This window comes from Podarcis liolepis (genome assembly GCF_965112155.1).
Source record: "Podarcis liolepis genome assembly, chromosome: 5".
NCBI classification, from domain to species: Eukaryota; Metazoa; Chordata; class Lepidosauria; order Squamata; family Lacertidae; genus Podarcis; species Podarcis liolepis.
The window spans coordinates 99,180,483-99,206,995 of NC_139556.1; the positions used below are offsets into that span (position 1 = coordinate 99,180,483).

Here is a 26,513-nt window from a genome sequence, read left to right on the forward strand (position 1 = left end):
CCAGGCCACTCCCAGGCATGAAATCCGGCAAGTGGTGTGAAATGGACAAGATAGCACAGCGCTCAGGGAGAAGGGCGACCATCGCAGAGAGAAATTGGATCCCGAGCAAAAGCTGTGCTGGACCAATCCCACCGAGGGGATGAAAGCACAGCCGACGGATAAGTAGCTGGAAATGAGATGTGCTGGTGAAAATGTCTTCTGCCGAGGCAGAGAAGCACTGGAACCTGTCCTCATTCATTTCACAGAGCCACGGGGGATCTTTTCAGCAGCCGTTGCCTCTGTTAAATCTCCATTTCAGCCATACCAAAAGTGTGGTGGGGACATAAGAGAACCAAGCCTAAACCACAGCAGTCATTTGAGGAGGCAAAGAAAGTGAGGTGTTGGGAGCAATTTCAAAAGCATAGGAGCAATTTCAGAATCACACCTGTAAAGGAGAAGCCAATATATGGCACCTGTCAGAGTAACACAAACTTTAGGGTACGAACTACCAAAGCATTGCCAGCTACAATGACACCTCCATGATAAAGGAAGGAGATCTTTGGTATATGGATCTGTGCTGGGGGCTAGGTAGTAAGCCTCCATGGGGCAGAATGAGACCACCAGTTACCTCACTCAGAGCACTTTGCGCAAGGACCCCTATCATTTCTATGTGCCATATGGCTCATAGATGTTTTCCTAGCACATCGCAAGGCTGCCTGTCACATGCACCTGGAAGAAGAATCAACACCTTCAATAGGAGAATTGACTCTAAAAGTTGCATGCTGAAGAGCCAAATGGGCGGGGTATTTTATATCATCATCATCATCATCATCATCATCACCACCACCACCACAGGATCAAAAGCAGTTTTGCCCCATGTAGACTTCCCCCAGTGAAACACCCAGCACTGTGACCCAGGCTAAGAAGTTTAATGGGGGGGGGGGAATCCAGCACATTAGCACATCTGGATCCCTGTCTGAAATTGCTTCTGCTTCACAGAGTTCTGCACATTTCAGTGTGCAATGTCAGGAGTGGGTGACAACACATTAAACCACTCAGAACCAAAGAAAGCTTCCATCTGTTTCCAGGAGAGCATGTAGTGATTTGGATAGTCTCGGGGGGGGGGGTGTAGGAATGAATCCACGACAGACGAGAGAGGCAGGTGTAACATGAGGCGTCTGCCAGGGCGGACCCCATGGAAAACTTCCCTTTAGGGGGGTGTTTACAAGGATGCTTTAATCAAGTTGGTTCTCCCTTTTTATCCTGATGCACATAATGAAGGCTTTGAGAAACAATGGGATTCAGTGGCCTGATTCACATGTCAAGCTCTCAGCGATCTGACTTATTATAAGCCCACGGTTCCAAAACCCTTAGAAAATCCACAGCCAATTGCAAATTGCCTGCCCTCCAAGCACCTTCACTGCTGCCATGGGCTGGGAAGTACATCGTAATTCCTCAGCCGCCCCTCTCTCTCCCCTCAGCACTCTTTTCGGTTCATCTCCCTGCCCCCCCAGAATTGCACGTTCACCGTCTCCTCACCCTAGTAGTGAAAGTCTGGAGCCGCAATGGCCTGACGTCGGATGGCTTTTACATGCAGGGCCATTGCTAAGGAAGTTAAAGGCATGGGGCACAGATGCACGAGGACACAAATGTGCCTCTGGGGAAATTAAGGAGGCAGAAGGCTGTGGTCTCAACAGCCTGCACTATCCACCCAGCCACCTCGAAAGGAAAGCTCTGTGTTTTGCTTTGTTTTAATGGCTTTTCAAAGGAGAGCCCAATCCAAAAGACTAAAGGTTCGGGTCCAATGGGCCACTCCTGGACAACACCCCTCTGTATGCGCGTCCCCTGAGAGTAGCATGAAGCTCTCCAGACCACCACAGCCCCTCCGTCTGTCTGATGGGTGGGCAGAAGCAGCATGGAAGGCAAACAGACCCCAGGGAGGAGAACGAGGACTGAAAAGTTACGCTAAAGGCTTCAACGAAGAGGTGGGTTTTTGAGGGATTTAAAGAGGGAGAGTGGTGGCATTACACATATGGAGAAGAGCGGTACACAAGTTACTGATTTCCCACAGCAATAAAAGCAAGAAGATTCAAATAATGACACTCAGAAACCTTCCAGATTCTGAAACGAGAAGCAATTCCATCAGTCTTTTGAACCACAGTAAGATGCCACCACTCAAATGACCAAAAACAGGAGTTTATCCATGAGCAAAGCACTATTAGATTCTAGCAGTATGGAGTCTCTTGTTTTTCTAAGGCAAGCTCGGCTGCTGCCTTAATTATCTGCTAATTATTGCTGCCAGCCAACAGAAGCACCACTTTCCCTTGCTGGCAATAAAAATCCTCTTTCCTTAAAATTGGTTCAAGCCACGTAGACTCGGGGGCTTGATTTAGAAAAAGGCAAGAAATTGTACTGTGAAAAAGACACCAGCATGTGAAGAGTGGCAAGGCATCAAGGTAAGGAGCAAGTCAATGGACAGCAGCAGAAGACATGCAGGTAGAAAGCTAACAGCTTAAGGTACAGAACGTCACATGCCTGACAATCTGCCTGCTGGGTGCAAGTTGTGGGTGTTTGCTTGGTGCAATGAGCTCCTGCCCTCAGAGAACAGCTTCATTTCCTTGAGGCCAAGGTGGCTGATCTGAAGAAGCTGAGAGGGTAGATGTGGCTTTCAGGGATGCAAGAGTGGGGTGCCACCTCCCAGGGTGGCAGGTCCCCCCCCCCACTGTGGGGTTGTTGGGAGATAAAGTCCATCATGGCCCCAAGCCGTCTGCCGGACGTCCATCGATCTCCCGTAGACACGCAGTATCATCGATTAGCGACATGAGTTTCTAGGGGGAAAAAACTTGCCACATTCTAGAGCTCATGCACACTCTATCAGCAGATAGTCACAGCAGAAGTTGCACTCCGGAGAGCATTATTTACAAGCTTTATTCAGCGTTGATCAGAACAAAGAAAGACATGGTGCCTGCATCAGTGTCTCCGACAGAGAGAGAGAAACGAAAGCAATAGAAACATAACATCCTGTGAACAGGAAATACGCAGGCTGTGACACAAACATCCTGCTCCCTTTTAAGGTGGAACGGAAATATCCTAACGGGTGGGGGAAGACGGAGTGTGGGGAGAGGCTATGGAGAACAGATTTGAAATTCACAGCATGTTGTACACTGAAAGAAAATTATATGAAAATGATGTACCGGTGGTATATGACCATAAAGAAGGCTGATCGCCGAAGAATTGATGCTTTTGAATTCTGGTGCTGGAGGAGACTCTTGAGAGTCCAAAGGACTGCAAGAAGATCAAACCTATTCATTTTGAAGGAAATCAGCCCTGAGTGCTCACTGGAAGGACAGATCGTGAAGCTGAGGCTACAATATTTTGGCCACCTCATGAGAAGAGAAGACTCCCTGGAAAAGACCCTGATGCTGGGAAAGATGGAGGGCACAAGGAGAAGTGGACGACAGAGGACGAGATGGTGGGACAGTGTTCTCGAAGCTACCAGCATGAGTCTGACCAAACTGCGGGAGGCAGTGGAAGACATGCCAGGAGTGCCTGGCATGCTCTGGTCCATGGGGTCACGAAGAGTCAGACATGACTAAACAACAACAAAAAAGTTATTCAAAATGTATAGAACAAGTTCCAATATTTGCTGGAAGTATAAAGAAAAGGAGGGTACCTTTTATCATATGTAGTTGTCATGCAAGATAACAAAGTCCTTTTGAGAACAATGAAATGAAAAAAAAAATGTTTAAATAACATTCGTTTAAAAACCAGAAGCATTTCTATTAGGAATTACAGGCTCTGATATCCCCAAAGACCAGAAAGGACTGGCTATGTATGCGACAACAGCTGCAAGGATGCTACTAGCCCAAAGATGGAAAGAACCAACAGTTCCGACCAAGGAAGAATGGCAAGCCGAACTGATGGATTATGCAGAAATGGCAAAACTAACTGGGAGACTCAGAAATCAAGAGATAATGACTTTTTAAAAAGAATGGGAAAAATTTAGAATTTACTTAGGAGACCATTGTAAACAAATAAAAACGTTAGCTGGACTTTAAAAATAACTTGTAAAGAAACGAAAAATATAGATAATTCAGAGAGATGAAAACTGTGGAGAATGTGACGATATGTAGTTTTAGAAAAATTATTTTAAGAACCCATGCAGGGGACAGGGGGAAGTCGCGAGATTCAGAGAATCTCATATATGGATATGGTAAAAGTTTTTTCTCTTTATTATTTTGAATTTCTCTCTCTCTCTCTATATATATATATATATATGAGAGAAGACATAAGCAGAGTTATAGGGCAATTTGCAAGGCTAACTTAGGGGTAGGGATCTATCTTATGGGTTACTGTGCTGGCTGTCAGACTAAAATACAGGATCATCTAAAAAAAATGAAAAGGAAAAGAAAGATGAACTGTGCCTTTTCTCATCAAGATATTGCTGGGGGAAAGGTTGTCTCCTTTGCAGCAAGTGTGCCGGGGGAAGAGCTCTTGCACCACCACACCTGCAAGAACTGTGCATGGGAAGGCCCACCTTCCACGTGGCTCCAAGGCTGTGATTCTTTGCTGAAGAGGCAGAAGGCCGCTGCCCTGATGTGAAACGGAGGCGACCCTCCGTAGCAGCAGCTCAACAGCTGTGCAAAGGCTGCCTCCCATGACAAGATGCAGAAAAATTGCAAAGCTTCTTGGACTAGCGTAATTCCGCCTGGAAGCTGTTCCTCTGACGAGTCCAGATTTTCTCTTCCCCATCCCCCTCTCACCTCAACTCCCCAAGTAATCCCACCACGTCCTTAAAAAATGCTTTACATCATCATTCGGGAGAAGGGCCCTCTTATTTCAGTCATCACCCGCGTGCTGCAGCAACCCCTCCCCTGGCAAAGTTAGCCATGCCAGGAGGTGACGGATGGCAGTTTCTTAAAAAAAACCACAACCCATCGTTCAGCTCTTTGTCAGTAAGGGAAGACATAAAAAGTGAGCTTGCCATCTGCCAGCTGCATTGCCAGACAGGCCACCCCAGCCAGGGAGACTAGAAATGTCTCTCTCTTCGTTCTGTCATTTATCATAAACAGGTTGTTTGCACAAAAGAACGGGGCCTAAGAGGTTAAATCACATGGTCCCCATACGCCCCCAAGAGTGCATGGGATTTCGGGAATGGATTCGTCCTCAGCAAAGCCTAAGGCTACAATCCTAAGCACACCGAAACACAGCAGGAGCTGCTTCAAGGAAACTCAAATTTCAGTTTTGTTTTTAATATATTTTTATTAAAGATTTATTAGAGAGCCAGTGTGGTGTAGTGGTTAAGAGCGGTAGTCTCGTTATCTGGGGAACCGGGTTCGCTTCCCTGCTCCTCCACATGCAGCTGCTGGGTGACCTTGGGCCAGTCACACTTCTCTGAAGTCTCTCAGCCCCACTCACCTCACAGGGTGTTTGTTGTGGGGGAGGAAGGGAAAGGAGAATGTTAACCGCTTTGAGACTCCTTAAAGGGAGTGAAAGGCGGGGTATCAAATCCAAACTCTTCTTCTTCTTCTTCTTAGTTTACGAAAAGTATGTGCAATGTCTCTTTTATTCAAGCTGCGTTTTCTACAGATCAGTTTCATTTGCTGTGAGACGTTAGTGCTACATTAGGAAGAAAAGGGGGAAAGAGGTGGAGCGGGGAATGGTGGGTGGGGTGGGGTCGGGGGGCAATGCTTCTGTTCTACCTAGAGTATGTGTGGGGTTTTATGTCAGCGTCAATTAAATTTCAGTTTTGAAAAACATTATTTCATTCTTTGCAGACCTCGTTTTATCCTGGTGCCACTTTAACATTTGCCTACCATCCTGTTGATGACTAAAAATTATAAATGAGCATAGGATTGGGTCTTAAGGAGAACGGCTGGCTTTTCTGGAGATGCCAGCTGACACAGTCTTTGACCCCTTGGAAACACCTGCAAGCACTGGGACGCTGCCCACCCTGTGGTAAAAAGCAAAGCAGAGGATCGCAAAGGCCTCTGCACATATCCATGCACCTGTGCTGTATAAAACTGGAAATATAAGCTCTTAAAACTATTACAGCTAATGAGCAACAGCAATTGTCTACAAGGCTGTTTTGTCTGTTTGAATAATGAATATACAGTCCCCTCAAAATGCAAATAGGTGCCTTTTATGTACCAGCATAACTGCATATTCAAAACAGCATGCATTTCAATATACCGGATTTACTAATGCCAATTTTTTGCCAAATTATGTTGCAAAAATTAAGGTGTGTGTCAGAGCTGCTTGAAGATCCTAGCTCACAGAGGATCACGCTAGCCAGCGATCATTAAGTAAAAGTCTTTATTGAATTACAGTTTCCATTCTCACTCTGCTGCGCGCAACTCTACGTCTAGTAGCTAGATCGGCGAAGCTCCGTCTGAGTCTCCGCCCCGTGTGCACCAACTTAATATCCTAGCCTTGCTCCACCTTTTCCGCCTGACTGTCCTCCTCTGGGTCCCTCTACCCCCCGGGGCTTCTTCCTTCCGGGATTCTTCTGACGCTGACCCGGACCCTCCTGCCTCCTTGCGCCGGGCTTTAGGACCTGGTTCCCTTTCGGGGCTGCTTACTGCGCCGCCTTCCTCTGCATTTGAACTTGGCGCGCGCGCCCAACCTTCCACTTTCCTCTTAACCATTTCTTCGCTCCCCGATGGAGGTGTGGCCACTCCTGACTCATGCCCTCCCTCCTGTGGTGAGCTGCCAGCGCTTGCCCCCTGGCTCCTTTCCTCTTCCCTGCTTCCTGGCGGTGACGCTGGTCCCGATTTCCAGCTGCTCCCCCCTGAGTCCCCTCTGGCTCTATCTTCCTGGGGTGCCCCCCTAGACTCCCCCCTTGCCCTGGCCACTGGTGCTCCTTTCTGTGAATCCTCTGATTCACTGGAAAGACTAGGAGATCTCGGGTCGTCGTCATCACTCATCTTTTCTTCTGCCTCCTCCCCTTCGCTCTCTGTTTCCTCCCTTGCCCGTGCCTCTGCTCCTAAACCCCTGACAGTGTGCATTAGATTTGATGGCACATTTACATTTGCCAGCAAATACTTTTTTTTTTCAAGGTTCTGAAAACAGAGGTGTGCATTAGATTCAATGGCACATCAGTAAATGTGATACGTCTACCGCCTAGTTCATGCATCCCTGGGCAAGTGGCAAGGAATATGTGAACTAGCGCTAAGAAGAAGAACCCACTCAGCTGCCCTCTTCCACACACATTATTAAAGTGGGAAGAACCGTAAAATGTGGGCCTCTGCCAAACTGAGCACCTGCATGGGTTACCCAGCTCACACGCGGCGACTTACGGGTGCTCATGTTGTCCCTCCACGAGGCAAACCTTGTTGTGCCCATCTAGAGCTGGGCGGGCTTAACATTAACTAAGCATTCGATCCCTGCATCATCCCAGTCGTGGGCTGACACTATCCTGAAGTACAGTGGTGCCTCGCAAGACGAAAAGAATCCGTTCTGTGATTCTCTTCATCTAGCAGTTTTTTTGTCTTGCGAAGCAAGCCCATTGACGGATTAGCGGATTAGCGCTATTAGTGCTATTAGCGGCTTTTAGCGGCTTATCAGCTTATCGGATCAGCTGATAAGCGGCTTAGCGGCTTAGAAAAAGGGGGAGGGAGGAAAAAAACCCACAGGAACTCGCAAGACATTTTCGTCTTGCGAAGCAAGCCCATAGGAGATTCGTTTTGCGAAGCACCTCCAAAACGGAAAACTCTTTCGTCTAGCGAGTTTTTCGTCTTGCAAGGCATTCGTCTTGTGGGGCACCACTGTACTCATGAACCTCTCATGAACGACTTCTAGCAATAGGGCTGAGAGGTTACAATAGAAATATTAAACAATGAATGTAAAACAACGTCTAAAATGTATAAAATACTGTTGGAATGGCACTTGAAAGATGAGGAAGTGAAATCGATAATGATACATTGGGCAAAAGACTTTGGATATAATATATAGCTTGAAGAATGGGAAAGGTTGTGGAATGAAAGGATAAAATTTACAGCCTGTAATGCTTTGAAAGAGAATATGATGAAAATGATGTATAGATGGTACATTACACCAGTGAAATTACCGTATTTTTTGCACCATAACACTCACTTTTTTCCTCCTAGAAAGTAAGGGGAAATGTCTGTGCGTGTTATGGAGGGAATGCCTACGGGTGGCATGCCTACGGATTTTCCTCCTCTAAAAACTACGTGCGTGTTATGGTCAGGTGCGTGTTATAGAGTGAAAAATACGGTAGCTAAAATGTATAAGACAAATAATAAATGTTGGAAATGTAAAGAAAAAGAAGGAACATTTTATCATATGTGGTGGGAATGTAAAAAAGTAAAGAACTTCTGGGAAATGATATATAATGAGATGAAAAAGATGTTGAAATATAGATTTTTTAAAAAAACCAGAAGCATTTTTACTTGGTATTATAGGTCAGGACATTAATAGGCAAGATGTTCAATTGTTTTTATATGCAACAACTGCGGCAAGAGTATTGTTAGCCCAGAAATGGAAACAAGAAGAAATTCCGACGAAAGAAGAATGGCAGACGAAATTAATGGACTATGCAGAATTGGACAAAATGACAGGAAGGATTCGAAACCTGCGGGACCAGAGATTTACAGAAGATTGGAAAAAGTATATGAATTATTTGAAGAGCAACTGTAATCAACAAATTACGCTAGTAGAACTACAAGAAGTTTTGTAAGGAGGAATATACGAAGTGTTACAAACTAGAAAAAGATAGAGATATTGGTTAAGAGTTTGAAATGTAACAGGGAAGATAAGAAATGCATACTGAGAGATTAGACTGGAAAATTTTCAGACAGGATTGATGGAAGTCAAAAATTTGAATAAGTATGTTTAATTACTGTTGAAAATGATATGTTAAAAAAACTAATAAAAAATTATATATTTTTTTTTAAAAAGAGAGGTTAGAATGCAGGACTTCATAGAGCTAGAAGGGACCACAAGAGTCATCCAGCCCAACCCCAAGAAAAACAGGAATTTTACATCCAATGTGGGGCTTGAACCCGCAACCCTGAAATTAAGAGTCTCTTGTTCTACCGACTAAGCTATCCCCCCTCAGGTACAAAGACCCACTCTGCTATAAAGCTTGCCCTAAACCTCAGGACAGTTGCCATCTCTCAGACAAACCTACCATGCAGGACTGTTGTCGGCCGGCCTAAAAGATGTACACCACACCGAAGTCCTTTGAGAAAGGACAGGATTATAAGCAAACAAAGCAGCCCAAGGTTTGTGGGAGGGGGGAACGGGGGTTATTGTTTGGTTTCTGTTCCTATTTTTATTGCGTATTTTGTGTTTTTATCTTGTATTTTTATGCTGTGAACTGCGAGCAAAGGGGTGAGTGGTAATACAAAATTAATAAAGAAAGAAAGAAAACAAAAGCAATCTTATAAGAACATAAGAAGAGCCTGCTGGATGAAGCCCATGGCCTGTCCAGTCCAGCATCCTGTTCTCACAGAGGCCAACTAGATGCCTATGGGAAACCAGCAAGAAGGATTCCAACAGGACAGCAGTCTCTCCCGCCTGGGGTTTCCAGAAACTGCTGTTCAGAAACATTGCTGACTCTGATTGTAGAGGCAGAGCAAAGCCACCCTGGCTAGTACGATACGATACGATAATCTTTATTGTCTTCGTCCCATACAGAACGAAATTGAAAAAAATCTACATCAGACATTAAAAAACCAGCAAGCCTGCTATCCCAGCCTGGTTAACCCCCTAAAAACTCTGATACTCCATTATTAAACACAATATACTCACACAGAGACTACCTTACACTGCGTTTAAAACCAAAATCTCATTTGGATAAAAACTGTTTCTCAGGCAGCTAGTTGTAGTCTTTATAACCCTGTACCTTTTTCCAGACGGCAGAAGCTTAAAGAGATCATTTCCGGGGTGCGCACTGTCCTGCACTATCTCTGCAGCTTTCTTATGACACCTGGAAGTGTAGATTTGATCCAAGGTGGGAAGAGTGCACCCAATTATTCTCTCCGCAGTCTTTACAACCCTGGACAGCGCAGCTCCCAAACCACACACACAGACCATAAGTTAATACACTCTCGACATTACAATGGTAAAATGCCATCAACAGGTCCTTTGAGAGATTATTTTTCTAGAGGATTCTCAGAAAATATAACCTCTGCTGTGCTCTCTTCATCAGGTCTTTACTGTTTTCTCCCCAGGTTAGGTCATCTCTCAACTCCATTCCCTTGATAGCCCTCTCCTCCTTCACGAATCTGTCTAATCCTCTTTTAAAGCCATCCTCCTGTGGCAGTGAGTTCCATAGATTAGTTACGCACTACGTAAAGAAGTGCTTCCTTTTATGTGTCCTGAATTCTCAACATTCAGCTTCACTGGATGAATAAGTTGGCTCCTACTTGTGTGGCAACGTGCACACACCCTGCATTCACAAGGCACCGTACAGCCGAAACCCCGGCGTCCCTAATTTCTCTTAACCAATGGCCCCAGAAAAAAAAGAAAAAGAAGAAAGTGGAGGCATGCACAGTCCATGATTGAAGGAGGCTTCACAAACCGCACGTGGTTTGGCATTCAGACGCAAGAACGTTAAAATGCAGCATGCACATTACTTTGATATCAAGTTCGCAAATTAGCTCATGCTGCAAACCAGCAGCAGAGAAGCACATTTGTTTGGGGGAGCTTAACTTAAAGTCAGGGGAAAATCTGTAAGCCATCTGTAAGCGTAATCATAAACCCTTGGGATTAGAGCTAGCCGGTGGTCTCCAACCTGGGCTCAGCTGGATTCGCCAAGCTCAGAACGAACATCACCTCTAGCACTAAAAGTTCGGATCGTTGTGTACCAGGACACCCATCTCCCCTCCTGCTATACTGGCATCCATTTCAGCGAGGTTTGCATAGATCAGAGGCAGGGTAGCAGCAATGCTTCATGGACTGCACCCAAAGGTTTGGCATGCTCTGTGCACGTCTTGGGACTTAATTCCTTGGTGCTCCAGCCGTTCACCTTCTGCACATTCGCTGATTACTGTGTTACACATTACTTACTGGAGATGGAATGAAGGCCTCATGGTATTTCTTGGGGTTTATTCTCAGGGGTCCCTTTAAAAAAAAAGAAGACAAAAGAACAGAAATTAGATCAGGCGAGAAATGAGTTGTTTTAATGCAGAGGTCAGCAAGGTTTCTCTTGCCTGGGCCGGATCATTGCCGCGGAGATCGCTCCGTGGGCCGGATAGCGCCGTGTGCGCCTGTGATTTCTGGCATCTGTGCATGCGCAGACATGATTTCCAGCACCATGGAAGCGAGTCCCCGCGCCGCATTGCACCAGTTTTAATGCAATACCAATAAGACTACCAGAGCCAATTTGCTGCTTTTTGCTTATTGTGATGATGCCACCTAAACCCTCCCTTCCATGTTATAGTCCTGGAAAAAGACTGAATAATAATCACGCTGATGTCAGCAACAAGGGCTTTCATCAGAAATAACACCAGCAAGGAGTGGGGAAAGGTGATGGGCAAGGGAATTCCAGCCATGAAAAAAGGCAGGTGTTTCAATGGAGCCACTCCTATCTATCCTCCAGCCAGACAAGCAAAAGGCACCATCAGAGTTCAAGGACATGTTGTAGCTCGGGAGGGAAGGATTTGGGGAGGCCACAGTGGAGGTCCTGGAAGTGTCCCGGCCTGGGAAGAGGGACATGGAATAGGGAACACCCCAAGGGCAGTTACAGGGGCATGGGTGGCTGGATTCAACCTGCAGGTCAGAGATGCCCCATGCAGGGTCTTGACATTCTGGCAGCAAAGAATGCAAACAGCATGGTTTCAGTGGAGCTGGGTGTAAGTCCAGCTCTTCCAGCAGAGATGGAGACTTGCTCCTGGCAGCACCAGCAGCCCTCAAGTGGCTTCACTGGAAGAGGCAGGAGGAGCTCCAGATGAGGAAGTTGGGAGGCCAGCGCTACAGGCACATCAAGGCCGTAAAAGGCCGGTCAAGCACACAGAGGAAACTAAGCCAGGTGAGGTCACCTTTTCCTGTTTTGCCCCTGCCCAAAATGTGAATCGCTTGCTCCCCAGAAAGTCAAAGGACTGGGCTATGCCACCAACCATCCATCTTTCACGGTGGCCTGAAGCGAGGGCCAAACCTGGCCACAGGAAGGGCATTTCTGTCCAAAGGTTCAGAGTCTGAAGTAAGGAAAAGGAGGTTCTGACCTCTGCCCCCAGCTACACTAGTGCTGCGCAACTCTGACCTGCAGGCCTAACTAGGCTCACCATGCAAGGTCTGCAAGGCTATGTCAGCCAAGCCATGCCTATGTGTAGGGCAAGTAATGGCTTGATTCCAAACCGGGGGGCAGAGGGATGGGTCACCTATCAACTTGGCCTGTAGCGGGTGGCCAGATCTAGCTCCCCACCCCCAATCAAGGGCCACCAGAAATCTGCACCCTCCTCCTCCCAGAAAGAATGCCGCAACTTCAGCCATTAGCCAGAGGAGGGGCAGCAGAGATCTTGCTTCCACCTCCTCTGCCAGAATGCGCCCGGCATCGACTGCCAACCGTCCTGAGGCTGCAGAAGCAAAGGAAGGGCACCAGCCAGGGGAACTGGGATTACTGGGTTGTATTGTTTTTGTGAGCTGCCATGGAGATCAAGAGGCAGAGCACCAATCTTTTTAAACAAGTACAATCCACAGCCAGAAGCAGGTACATAAAATACCCAGCTGTCATGAGCATTAGCAACCTCCTGGCTTGTAGGAATCATTTTTTCTAATAACGGCCAACACTGAATGTGCCTTTTTCATGTCCGGCGTGAATCAAGCAACCTCGAAACTAGACTTCAGAGAGGCATGGGGCTGTGTCTTGGTTCTTGCTGAGGGAACAGTGCCCTAAACCTGCCTTCACCAATCTGCTGGAAGTTTCAAAACACCAGTTGCTGGAAAATGCAGCGGAGACGGATCTTGAGCTTGACTCCTCCTTGCCAGTTTCCCACTGGGGCATCTAGTCGGCCACTGTGGAAGCAGGATGCTCGACTAGACGGGCCATTGGCCTGACCCGGGAGGGCATTTCTTATGTCCAGATGTTATGGACTACAACTCCCATCATTCCTGACCACTGTCCATGGTGGCTGAATGGACAGAGTTGTAGTCCAGCACCTGGAACCCTCCCCGCACCCGCTTCAGCCTCCCCACTGATCACAGAATCATAGATCATAGAATCACAGATTCAAAAAGGACCCTGAGGATCATCTAGTCCAGGCATCCCCAAATTCAGCCCTCCAGTTGTTTTTGGGACTACAATTCCCATCATCCCTGACCACTGGTCCTGTTAGCTAGGGATGATGGGAGTTGTAGTCCCAAAACAGCTGGAGGGCTGGGTTTGGGGGGGGCTGACCTAGTCTGATCCCCTGCGGTGCAGAAATATGCAGCTGTCCTATACGGGGAATCAAACCTGCAACCCCGCTGTTATCAGCACCATGCTCTAACAGCCAGGAAACAAGCTGGTTTCTCCTGCTCCAGAGGATAGAACTAGAACCAATGGCTTCCAGTTACAAGGAAGGAGATTCCGACTAAACATACAAAAAAAACTATCTGACGGCAAGAGCTGCTTGAGAGTGGAACTGTCTCCCTCGGGAAGTTATGGACTCTCCTTCCTTGGAGGTTTCTAAGTAGAGATTGGATGGCCATCTGTCATGGTTGCTTTAGCTTTAGATTCCCACATTGCAGGGAGATTGGATTAGACCCTTCTAATTCTATGATTCTATGATTTAAACTGAACTATCCAGGATGATCTTTATGGCTGAGTAAGGATTTTGTCTCAGCAGTTCAAATGCTTTTATTTTAATAAATAAATGCCCATCTTTCTTGTCCAGAGGTGGTAGCTACTGCAAGCATCTTAGATTGGTATGTATCCACTAAACTACAAAACTATTTGGTATGTACAGTGGTACCTCAGGTTAAGTACTTAATTCGTTCTGGAGGTCCGTACTTAACCTGAAACTGTTCTTAACCTGAAGCACCACTTTAGCTAATGGGGCCTCCTGCTGCTGCTGCGCCGCTGGAGCACGATTTCTGTTCTTATCCTGAAGCAAAGTTCTTAACCTGAAGCACTATTTCTGGGTTAGCGGAGTCTGTAACCTAAAGCGTATGTAACCCAAGGTACCACTATATCTGCGAAACTATAGGACTTTTCTTGCATTCAAGCTGAAATCAAGGAGTTGAAAGTGAAGCGAGCATTTCAAGTTATGATTTATATGAATCTATAATGAAATAAAATGAGTGGAATCCCAACCCTCTGGAGAAAACCTGGGGAGGGTATGGGGCGCATGTCAGGGGGAGTCCCACTGAACAACCAGAAATCCTTGTGCTAACATTAGCAGAATAGCACCTAATCTCTCATCTTCCTTGGATTCGATCATACTCATTGCATTACTTGAGGAACCCTATTTTATTATGGGTACTTTTTAGATGTAAATTCATAAAGCATTCTGGAAAACATAGCAAGTGCCTTCAGTTAAAAACTGCATCTAAGTTTACATAAAGCATCCATGTCAGCATTTGAAATTGGAGCCAAACTTTAATCAGAGGCATTTAAGTGGGCTTTAAAGTGGAAGTTTTCAGAATTATTCCATTTGCGATTGATAACAATCATGGAACAAAAACGTTTTATTCCCCCATATAAATTCACTGTAATGGGTCGGGGGGAGGGTGGCATTTTGGTAGGACTTGGAATGTGGGTGACCATACACGAAAAATATGCTGATTTATTTGGGGGGGGGAGCAGCCAGTTCTGAGATTTTTTTCATTCACACAAGGGACCCGCCACTTGAAAAAGGACACATTACTCATCCTCCAGACTATACTTCTATAGAAAAGATGCTTTGTTTTGCACAGCTAAAAGTCACTTAGCAGGCACATTCCAAACCATTTGAGGAACAAAGATATTGCGCTGTAGCCTGGCACTAGACCCTTTTGGACATATAACATTCTTTGCTCACATGTGGAAAACAGAGCGGGAGCTTTGAGTCATGTATGCAAGGAACTGTGCCGCAACAGTAAGCGTGCGCACACACACAGAGAGAGAGAGAGAAAGTGATTTTAACGCTGAGAGCACAAAGCATTGGAAATGCCTGCTGGAACTAGCAGCAGTAGCATAAGAATGCATATGTGCAATTCTGTTTCATTCCAATGAATGGACTTGAGCCCCTGCCCCAAGGGAGTAATGTAAGGTGAGCAGCCAGCCTGTGGCCACCCCACCAGAATGCCCTCTGAATACCAGGAGGCGGGGGTCACAAATGGGGAGAGTTTTTGTTGATCTCGGGTCCTGTTTGCAGGCTTCCCTGAGGCACCTTGTTGACGAAGCTGAGAACAGCATGTTGGACGATGGGCCTGATCCAAGATGGCTCTGCTTACGTTCTCAACCAAGGAAGCCTCCTGACACCAACAGGCCAGGAGAGGTTATGTGTTGTTGCGGTTTCGGACGCTGCCAACAGCGTCTGAAACCGCAACATGTGTAACTCCCAGGCACTTCTGAATCAGGCTGCTCAGAGAGGCCTGTTCTTGCTGTCTACAGGCCCCCTTTGCCTTCCTCCACTGTAACTGCGCAGGAACCAGATCTGGCAGAGGCTGGTGCAAGAGAGGTTCCGAGCAAACTACCCACCAGAGATAACCAGCAGCCTTGGACAGAGACAGAACATCTGAAAGGAACTCTTCTTTCAACCCATCATTCAATTCTAGTTCTTGATATGTAAGAAGCTTGCAGGGAGCGTACCTTGTCTAAACCCCCATCACTAAAGGCCAACAATTCCAAGACTGCCATACAGTAGAGCCGTAGGGGGGCCACCAGGGCAGTTGCCTCAGGTGCAAAATTGTTAGGGGCACAAAATTTCAATTATTGGTGCTGCCTCAATACAGCTACTCGCTTCCATCACTGGGCTTAGTTGCAAACGGCTTCTCCTTGTGAACCAGGAAGCAACCTCTCCAGACAACAGAGCAACTCTTATTTTATTTTCTCTATGGCTGCGATCTCCCGGGTGACGCGGAGGTCGTTAGGCAGTTGAATGCGCATGCGTACTCCATCTCATTTCCCTCCCACCCCCTCCGTATGGCCCCGGGCACTGGCAACCCAAGCTATGCCACCGCAGCCGTATGACTGCAGCCCATTTGTGCACCAATAGCAGGCATTGCATACGTGGCAGGCGCATGCCTAACATGGCCCACCACATGTGTCACCACCCAAATGTCAACAAACCAAAATAGAAAGGGCTTGTATACTCCGCCCCACCCCAAAGCAAAGACAGTCAGCCTCGCAACGCACGCATATGCACCTCACTTTTTCCTCCGGTGCTTTTCTTCTGGAAAAAGGAAGGAACTCCCCACGTTCCTCCTCGAAAGCAGATGGGCCTTATTATCTGTGCCTATGAAAATCCTATTTACAATGTTGTGCATTTCACGCTGTGATATCATATCTGGAACCAGCCGCTCTCCCCATCTGCAAAGAACAACTGTTCTCACATGTGTGTCAGGGGCCGAGGCTCTGGCTGCAGAATCTCATGATGTCATCCTTAACCCGCATTACTTTGCAATCACTCACAAACAATAGCTGCTATATTTATCGGTGGAGATTTTTGCGTTTTCCTCCCCCAATTGTGCAGGAAGAGGCAGGCATTCAAGAGGGGGAATATGCACTGAACTAATGTTCTTTTGACTCTTCAGAACAGGTTACCTCCACACCTGCCAGAGGGTGTCAGTACTCTCAAGACTTTTTTTGTAGGGCCTCAGTCACAATATTCTGACTTTCTCCTTCAAAAACCATGACCATGACCACAGAGCTGGACAGGATCCACTAGGTCATTTAAGCCAACCCCCTGAGAGTGGATAATCTACGCCTCTAACATCCTCTGACAGATGCCTCTTTGGGAAAATCTCAGAGGAAGGAGATCCCAAGCCTCCTCAATAGCTCTGTATTCTGCTGCTGATCTGCTCTTCTTACTAGCTAGACCAGGAACGGTGAACTTAGAGGAGCTGGAAGGCGAATTTATTCCACCAGCAATATCAACCCTGAATTCACCACCACTTCTGCTCTGATTAACCCCATCTCAGCCTCTCATCTTTCATACCCGGCTTCCTGTTTAGACAGAAGAAAGGGGAGCACACAGCACTGGTTCCTAGCCTTCAAAATGGCTTAAGAAGTTATGTGGAGTCTGGGAAAGCGGTGACACAGTAGGGACTCAAGGAGGGTCTAACGTTTGAAGCCCATTAACTTGGGAGATTTAGGTTCAAGGTTAGGCAAGAGCATCCCACCTTCCTAACCTATAAAACCATTTGTTCCCTGTCCTCAGGGAAGAGGCAGGGAGGAAGAGAAGGAAAAGGTTTCCCCTCTTCTGCCTGAAATAGTTTTAAATACCGAAAAGCTACTCTCCAATCTGTTCCGCTGATTAACATGCCCATCTACCAATTCAGCCCACTGATGCCTGCAGTCCTACCTGAGAGCTACACAGGTAAACAAGCACTGGGGGGGGGGAGACACAGAAGGACTGACTCTATCGTAGCATCCCAAAATGCAAATCCACAGCAACAACAGCTTGCTGCTTTTGCGGTCGTTCCAAGTTCAAAGTACCTGGATAAGTGTTTTCCTTTTCAGTCCTGCTGAGACATCCTCCCTGGACATGTAGGCTTCAAATACTTTCTTCCTCCCCCGAGTTGGCTTGCTCCGATTCTTTCTGTCGCCAGGGGCCAAGCAGGTGGTGTAGGGACCGCCTGGAAGGGAAAAAAGGCAGAATCACTGCCTCGCCATATATAACAAAGCTGTTTGTTTTTACAGAGACCAATGGCTCAGTTCAGACATGCAAAAACCATGGCTAAGGAGGCTTAATTTCCCAGCAACCCAGAATGATCATTTAAGGAAGCCCTTTCTTCACACTTGCCGCCCACCCTTTGCACCAGCCACCAAACAAACTGGGAAGCCTTCAATTAACAGTTTACCTGTTCAAAGAAAACAGGAAATGGTTGTCAACAGAGGACATCCTGGCTAGTCCCCTAGTTCACCCAAAGGGTGGATCTCGGGGTTGTCATGGATAGCTCAGAGAGGATGCTAGGTGGAGCACGGCTATTGTGAAGAAGCTAAATTCCATGCTCGAGATCATTAGGAAAGGGGTTGAAAATAAAACGGCCAGTATCATAAATGCTGTTTTAAGAACCTAGAGTGCTTCCGCACTGTGTCCAGTTTGGGTTGCCTTGATTCAAAAAGGAAATCGTAGTGCTGGGGAAGGTTCAAAAAGGCCAACCAAAATGACCAAGTGGTTGAAGCATCTCCCTTATAAGGAAAGTTTGTGGTATTTGGCGGGAGGGTCATGAGTAAGTGGAGGCATGACAGAAAGTTATTGATGCTGTGGAGAAACTGACCAGAAAAAAGTTATTCTTCCTCTTTTGTGATATCAGAATCCTGGGTCATCCAGTAAAACTGAATGGCAGAAGGTCAGGGGCAGACAAATGGGAGAACTTCTCCACATTTAAGACATAGTTAAAACCAGTGGGTTTTTTCTGGGGGGACGCAGGGGGACACATACCCCTAAACATTTTGTGAATCTAATTGGAGAAGAAACTAAAAAAAAAACTAAAAAATTAGTTTGTTCTCTAGCACAGAGAATTGTCAGTTCTGTTGCTATCCCTGATGGCGGCCCCATTTCCTGTCACAGTGTTCCCTGAGTCTCAGGTGGAAGCGAGCGTTTAATGTGTGAAGTAGGAGTTGAGAGTAGGAGGGAAGATGTTAGTGCACACAACCTCATGCCAGTGCGGAAGTTACTGTGAGCTGTCAGCTGTGTAATATGAGGTAATATAAGTTCTTTGTACTTTTGTCCATTTACTGTATTTATTTTTCCCGATTTGAACAATAAAATGGTGGTTTTCTTGAGTCAACATGAGAGTACCCCTAAACATTTTTTTTTAGGGGGGGAAAGCACTGGTTAAAACTATGGTATTCTTTACCACAAGTTGGGGCAACAACCACCACCTTAGGTGGTTTTCTGAAGAGATCAAACAACTTCGTGGAGGATCAAGGTTATCAATGGCTGCTGGTCATGACAACAATATGTTTACTACAAAATCAAAGGCAGCATGCCCTGAGGGCAGAACTTCCAAAGCCACTCTAGGAAAGAGGATGCTGGACGTGGTGGGCCTATGAGCAGCAGGGCTGAGGGCACTGAAAGGAGTTTGTTCATTTCTTGGCTGATTAAGCTGAGATCTAATGACCCTGTTTGAACGATTGTAACTCCTTGATATTTACTCCTTGCTGTTTGTCTCTATTCCATACAGTGGTGCCTCACAAGACGAAAAGAATCCGTTCTGTGATTCTCTTCGTCTAGCGGTTTTTTCGTCTTGCAAAGCAAGCCCATTGACGGATTAGCGGATTAGCGCTATTAGCGGCTTTTAGCGGCTTACTGGCTGATCGGATCAGCTGATAAGCAGCTTAGCGGCTTAGAAAAAGGGGGGGAAAGGGGGAAAAACCCCGCAGGAACTTGCAAGGCATTGTCGTCTTGCGAAGCAAGCCCATAGGAAATTCGTTTTGTGAAGCACCTCCAAAACGGAAAACCCTTTCGTCTAGCGGGTTTTCCGTCTTGCGAGGCATTCGTCTTGCGGGGCACCACTGTAATTGCTCCAAACGATTAAAAAAAACCAAACTGCAGGTTTACCATACTTTGCAACAGTCGGTAATCTGGACATTTTAGCAAGAGAGATAGGATGTATGGGGAGACATGGAAATTAGAAAGGAAGACGAGAAGAGAATGGGGGTCTACAGGACAGTGTTCTGCTTCATCTACAACAGGCTTCCTCAGACTTGGCCCTCCAGGTGTTTTTGGCCTACAACTCCCATGATCCCTAGCTAACAGGACCAGTGGTCAGGGATGATGGGAATTGAAGTCTCAAAACATCTGGAGGGCCGAGTTTGAGGAAGCCTGATCTACAACCATGAGCGCCAAAATTTTGTTGGCTGCCTGAAGAGAATAAAGGACCCAGGGTTTTCATGAGGTCTGATTCTGAATTCCTACAGATGCACAGTGACTTGTAAAGCTGATCTGAGACACCTGAATTAGAATTCGGAATCACAACATCAGGGTTTGAAAGAGCACACAGCTGATCATCCAAGGCGATTCCCATTTCTGAGCAGACTTCCACGCAGCTCATCTTTTATGGGCATTGAGAGCATGCGTGCAGAAAGCAAGCTGCACTTTTCAACTGCGGAACCTCCCCATTCATACCTCTGGGGGTCCCCAGCTGCCGCTGGCCCATTCTGCAGTCAGAGTTGCTCATGGTGTCTGTATGTGATTCAGAGAGCTGCCGCCTCCTCTCCACATTCGGGGGGGCTCTGGCCGATTCAGAGTGGTTTCTGGTCCTCGCCAAGCCTTGCTTGTGTGCACCTAGAAGAATCAAAGCACAAGGGTGGTATATAGGCAAAAGAGTCTCAGAGCAAGGCCTCTCGCTATAATCCTGCCCCTCCTCATAAGAGCCTCTCACTGTATTGGTTTTACAATGCTCCCACAAAAACGAATGATGGCCACCAACTTGGAATGGGTTTGAAAAAGGATGAGACAATTTTATGGAGGATAAGACTATCAATGGCCGTGTTGTCCCTGCCCTTTTGGAAGAAATATGACCCCAAATACTAGTTCCTGGGAATTGCCAGTGGGAAAGGGCTCTTGTGCTTGGATCCCGCTTGTGAGCTTTCCCTCGAGGCCTCTGTCTGGCCATTGTGAGAACAGGATACTGGGCTAAATGGATCTTTGGCCTGATTATCCAAGCGGATTGCTCAGTCGGTTAGAGTGTGGTGTCAACAACACCAAGGTTGCAGGTTTGGTCCCCGTGTGGGACAGCTGCATATTCCTGCATTGCAGGGACTTGGACTGCAAGACCCTCAGGGTTCCTTCCAACTCTACAATCTATGAACTTAAGCTGAGTTTTGCACCTTTAATAATAATAATAATAATAATAATAATAATAATAATAATAATAATAATTTTTTATTTATACTGCGCCCTTCCCTGTTCAGGGTGGCTAACAACAAATTTAAAACACTTTAAAACACTTAATTATAAAAGCAGCATAAAATACAGTATAAAAACATGAATAACAATAAAAATCAAAAATCAATTAGATAATCCCCAGGGCTAGCTGGCTGAATTGGTCCTACTTGGGTCAGCGAGGAGGCCAGGGGAGAATTAGCTGTGGGGTCTCAGAGTGGGTGATCTTCATAAAAGGGGAGGGGGAGGGAAGAGAAGAGAAGAAAAGGGAAATAAAAGATCAGGCTGAATTCAAATTAAAGGCCAGGCGGAATAGCTCTGTCTTACAGGCCCGACAGAAGGAGGTTAAATCCTGAAGGGCCCTAGTCTCATGGGACAGAGCATTCCTTTGCACTTGGGGGGGGGGGCCAATCATCAAATTTCACAGCAAAACCTGGCTCCTTTACTATTCATTTATTTTGCACAGATGTCACACACCTACCACCACCACCAGTCAGCACTTTAACACATTGCTGCACTATTGAGACGTCGATTCCTGTCTTCATACATCCCCCACCACCAGTGCCGCCTGAAGCAGATAAAACTTCTTCCTGCAGCATGGCAGTGCCAACCCACCCACTCACCCACTTCCATGTGTGTCAAAAATGATGGGGGGAAATCTCTCTTGCAAAGGAGGAAAGGAGCACACATGTGGAATCTGTGTGCCTGTGGGTGCGCACGGGAGGGGTGGCTGAACCTCTTTGCCCTGGCCCTGCTGTGCCAGTCCAGTTAAGCAGGGATGCCACGGGTTCAGCCTGGGGTGTTTGGCATGCAAGGCACACGCTCTGCCCCACAGCGACAGCTCCTCTACTGCACTGCACCTTGAGAAAGGAAGGCAACCCAAAGGACAGAAGGCCAGTCCTAGAAAACCTTTCACCCGGCACACAGCTCCAGTCGTGAGAGACAGCAAGCCAACTGAAGTCAGAGAAAAGAGAGGAGGAGAGAGAGGTTCTCTGCCCATATACAATCTTGCAACTCAAGCGCTGGGCGTTTTCGCCTGCCGATGAACTCTCAGCTTTGTTTACATTGCGGTTATTTATGTCTTTAACCCAGATCTCCCAGGGCGAGAGGAACCAGGCGAGAGCATCGTTAAAGGCTTGTACGGTTCCCAGGTGACTCCCTACCAAGCAGAGCAATGGATTCCGACCGTCGCTCACAGCACTAAATTGTTCCTTTTGATTTTTAAACACAATTTGGCGTAGAAGTGTTTGAATGGGGTGGGGGGAAGAGAATGGACAAAGTCTCCCATTGTTCGGTAACTTTCCCCACTGAAACGCTTCCATCTGCAACCTTCTGAGGCTAGTCCATAACTAGGTGTCAGACCCTTTCAGTTTCTTCCACTTGCTGTCAAGTAGCGTCTCATTGTTCTCAGTGTTAGATCACAATCTAATTATAGGCAAAGTGAGCCTAGTATATGCACACACACACACACACACAGAGAGAGAGAGAGAGAGAGAGAGAGAGAGAGAGAGAGGATTTTTATATGGTTTTTTTAATATGGTATATAAAAAAGAAAAAAGAAAAACTTCCACATTTGCAGGAAACAGGAGCAAAGCCAAAGAACTGATAAAACAAATTAGAAGAATTTGCTTTCAGGTAACAAGATGGTTTCGACACATCATTGCCTAGATAGGAAGGTTCCTGCACTGTTTCCAAGTACAGTGGTATCTCTGGTTACGTACTTAATTCGTTCCGGAGGTCCATTCTTAACCTGAAACTGTTCTTAACCTGAAGCACCACTTTAGCTAATGGGGCCTCCCGCTGCTGCGCCACCGCCGCACGATTTCTGTTCTCATCCTGAAGCAAAGTTCTTAACCCGAGGTACTATTTCTGGGTTAGTGGAGTCTGTAACCTGAAGCGTATGTAACCTGAAGCGTATGTAACCTGAAGCGTATGTAACCCGAGGTACCACTGTATTTCCTGCAGATATGGGGAGTTCAAAGGAGCCTAGCCAATCCCTTTGGCTTTAACTCGCAGTTGTCCAAGAATATGTAGGAATTGGGGAGGGGGGTCCCCTGGTTTTTGCAACAAAAGGGTAGGATGAGGAGTGCCAAGCCCTCCCACGGCTCCTTAAGAGCCTTGCCCTGAGGCCCAGAAGTGAATGGCAGCCCTCAAACGCAGCCCGCCTGAGTCTGCCAAGCCACGCCCTCTCACAAGGCCACACCCCTCACAAGTGCGCTCTTGAACCGTGATGCGTGCTGGGATGAGGGAGGAAGGGGTGAGAGTCCGTGGACTGTGAGCGCATAAAGACCACTGGCTTTTGGGTGGCTGGGGTGCACCCTAGCACACATAAATGCAAGAGTTGCACCCATTGCTTCTCCCACTTCCCCCCCCCCACCCCTGACCTGTGCTCCTTGGAAGTCTGCCCCACAGCGAAGGTACTGCACCCTTCTGTTGCAGCAACCACGCCACAGCCAAATCCCTTGTCGTGACTTTCTTCTGCCGTCGCTACAACATGACTCTTAACCTTACCGCGTGGAAATTTACTTATTTAAGCTTAAACAAAAATCTGCCACTCGGCCAGCAAGGCTCACAGAGCGGCATACATGAAACAGATAAACAAACAAAGCCGTGAACGCAAGGAAATGCCTCCAACGAAAAAAGCAGCACTTATACAGCCGAGATCGCTAAACGGATTTCAAAACACAGCATTAGAAGGCCTGGGCCAATGAACTATTCAACTGGTGCTGAACATAAAAACAGAGACGGCACCAGGAGAGCGTCTCAGGGAAGGAGGCTCCATAAATGGGGTGCTACAACTGTAAAGGCCCTGTGGCCAGTCTCCATGGGCCTTACTGTAGCTGGTGGAGGAGCAATGATACAGGACGGGGAGGTCTGTGGCTTAAAAACTGGGCAAATCCATATGCATGAAGTTTAGGTCTTTAGGTGTCATGGTCCTAAGCCATTTAGAGCTTTATAAATTTCAGAGTCCAGAAATGTTGGCTTGGTTACTAGCCAGACGTAATTTGTGGCTGCCACAAGTCCTCTGCACATGCCAGGGAACTGCAGGGTGTGATAATGGTGATGGGGCTTGCCTTCATATCACGATGAACGTGGGAGGTGGCAAAAGCAGAGCAAGAATCTGTCTACTGCAACGCCCAGAGCAACACGCAAGACCCGTCCTCCCTTCTGCAGAGCTGGAGTAGAGAAGGGGCTTCCCATACTGTGCTGAACACGAGCTTGCAACAGACAACTGGGGCAGGGAGCAGATTTGTGGAGATTTGCTTGAGGATACTGGAAGGAAAGAAGAAAAAGCCCCAAGCAATGTAGGGGGGCAGGATAATAAACTATCCAAAAAGGGAGATGCCACAAGGATGCAAACAGGGCATGGGCAACTGAGAACTGGTCCTCAGTTCTTAGAGCAATTCGTGGATAAGCATCCACTGCACTTCAAGAGCGCCTTCTTGTTGGTGTGGCAAATATGCGTGTAAGCACACAGCTCCAAAATACTTTGAAAAATCCCACAGATCAGAGGTAGGAATGACACTTTGCTTGTGGGAGCTGCTGGGTTCTAGAGCCGCCACCCCCCGCCATCCTACATAGCAAGACCTCTGCCAGAGACCTTGGAGGCAGTCCTCGAAATTAGCCAGGCACATTTTGAACCTTGCTATTGACCACTTTTATATGCCTGTTGTCTTTGTCCATGGAGTTTTCTTGGCAGGGATACTGGAGTGGCTTGCCGGTTCCTCCTCCAGGTGGATCACGTTTGGTCAAAACTCTCCACTATGACCTGTCCATCTTGGGTGCCCTGCACGGCATAGTTCATAGCTTTTCTGAGTTATTCAAGCCCCTTCAACACGGCAAGGCAGTGATCCATGAAGGGGACATCACCTTGCCAACAAAGGTCAAAGCTATGGTTTTCCCAGTAGTGATGTATGGAAGTGAGAGCTGGACCATAAAGAAGGCTGATCGCCGAAGAATTGATGCTTTTGAATTATGGTGCTGGAGGAGACTCTGGAGAGTCCCATGGACTGCAAGAAGATCCAACCTCTCCATTCTGAAGGAAATCAGCCCTGAGTGCTCACTGGAAGGACAGATCCTGAAGCTGAGGCTCCAGTACTTTGGCCACCGCATGAGAAGAGTAGACTCCCTGGAAAAGACCCTGATGCTGGGAAAGATGGAGGGCACAAGGAGAAGGGGATGATAGAGGATGAGATGGTGACACAGTGTTCTCGAAGCTACCAACATGAGTTTGACCAAACTGCGGGAGGCAGTGGAAGACAGGAGTGCCTGGCATGCTCTGGTCCAGGGGGTCACGAAGAGGCGGACACGACTAAATGACTAAACAACAAATTGGCCACTTGCGACCAAGTGAAGGTGCCTGGGCACCAAGATGGCGTCTGACATCTCCACCATCTTGAGGTGCATGCCTGGGGATCCTTGGATCTGGATTGTTTTCCCACACTAATATCACATCCTGTAGAATTCTATCAGTTATATTTTATCTGCACAATTGGAACGAATTTCAGGAACCGAAATGCTTTTTCTGTGCAATTTCAGCAGGAGCAGTGAACAACGTTACACTTAATTGTTGTTGCTTGTCTTCACTTCCCCCCACCGCACTTCCCTGCTCTCAGTTGTGAAGAATATTCTTAGATTATGAATGGTCCTGGAGAAGGAACTGGCAAACCACTCCAGTATTTTGGCAAGAAAACTCCATGGACACAAAAATGGAGAAGCTTTGAGAAGAAAGTGAGTGTTTCCAAGGCATGCTCTGGTTCATGAAGTCACAGAGAGTCGAACACGACTAAGACAATTAAACAATAACAACAATGAATGGTCCATGTCACCCTTAAGAAAGAGGTAGGAATAGGCCAATAGATATGTGGATTGTCCCTGGATCAAGGAACTTTTCTTCTTTAAGTTGTCAAAGTTCTTAACCGAGCTCAAGGTTGTCATCTGAATTAGTCAAATGTTTAACTGATAATCAATCACAGTCAGTACATCATTGAAAAATAACACTTTAGAGCAATCTTGCCCCAAAATGGCAACTAAACATTGTGTTTAAGCAGCCTTGGTTTAAGGAGCCATTTGGCGCCAGCTTATATATCTGAGTTTCTAACACTGCTTGGAGGGCCACTCTAAGTAGTTTATACTGGGATCAATGGACGAAAGGCAGATTCCAACACGAAATCAAATACTCTGCAAGGAAGAAGGAACAGGTCTGGGGTGTTGCATTTCCGAACCCTCCACCCGGCTCACTGCTGCTCCAGCCATGTTCAGCATTACCTAAGGAGAAAAAGTTGCCAAATCAAAATCCCACAATGAGTTCCCACAATTACTCGTGCGCCTGGTATGAAGGAAGCCGGCGACGTCAAGCTGCGCAAACCAGGCAGAACAGCAAACACGGGTGCCATGGTCTTGAATGTGGATCGCAGCGGCACACACAGATTCTGTTTGACAGATCAAAAGTGACCCTCTTGTTTCATCAAAATAACTCGAGAGATCAAATGTCCTGCCTGAAAACCCCCGTCAAACACAGTTTTTTTGTAAGAAAACAGAGGCAGCTGTTGG

General features: G+C 46.8%; 1 protein-coding gene across 5 annotated transcripts in view; it reads right to left on the bottom strand.

The window, feature by feature from the left end:
• DIS3L2 (DIS3 like 3'-5' exoribonuclease 2) overlaps nucleotides 1–26,513 on the bottom strand; it is a 196,215-nt gene that overhangs the window by 151,657 nt on the left and 18,045 nt on the right. For all 5 annotated transcript variants that reach the window (XM_083503943.1, XM_083503946.1, XM_083503944.1 and 2 more), the window contains 3 exons: nucleotides 20,202–20,360; nucleotides 17,564–17,703; nucleotides 11,014–11,067 (listed from right to left, as the gene is read on the bottom strand). In XM_083503943.1, coding sequence (XP_083360069.1) covers nucleotides 11,014–11,067; nucleotides 17,564–17,703; nucleotides 20,202–20,360 — 353 coding nt within the window. The remainder of the gene's footprint in view (nucleotides 1–11,013; nucleotides 11,068–17,563; nucleotides 17,704–20,201; nucleotides 20,361–26,513) is intronic.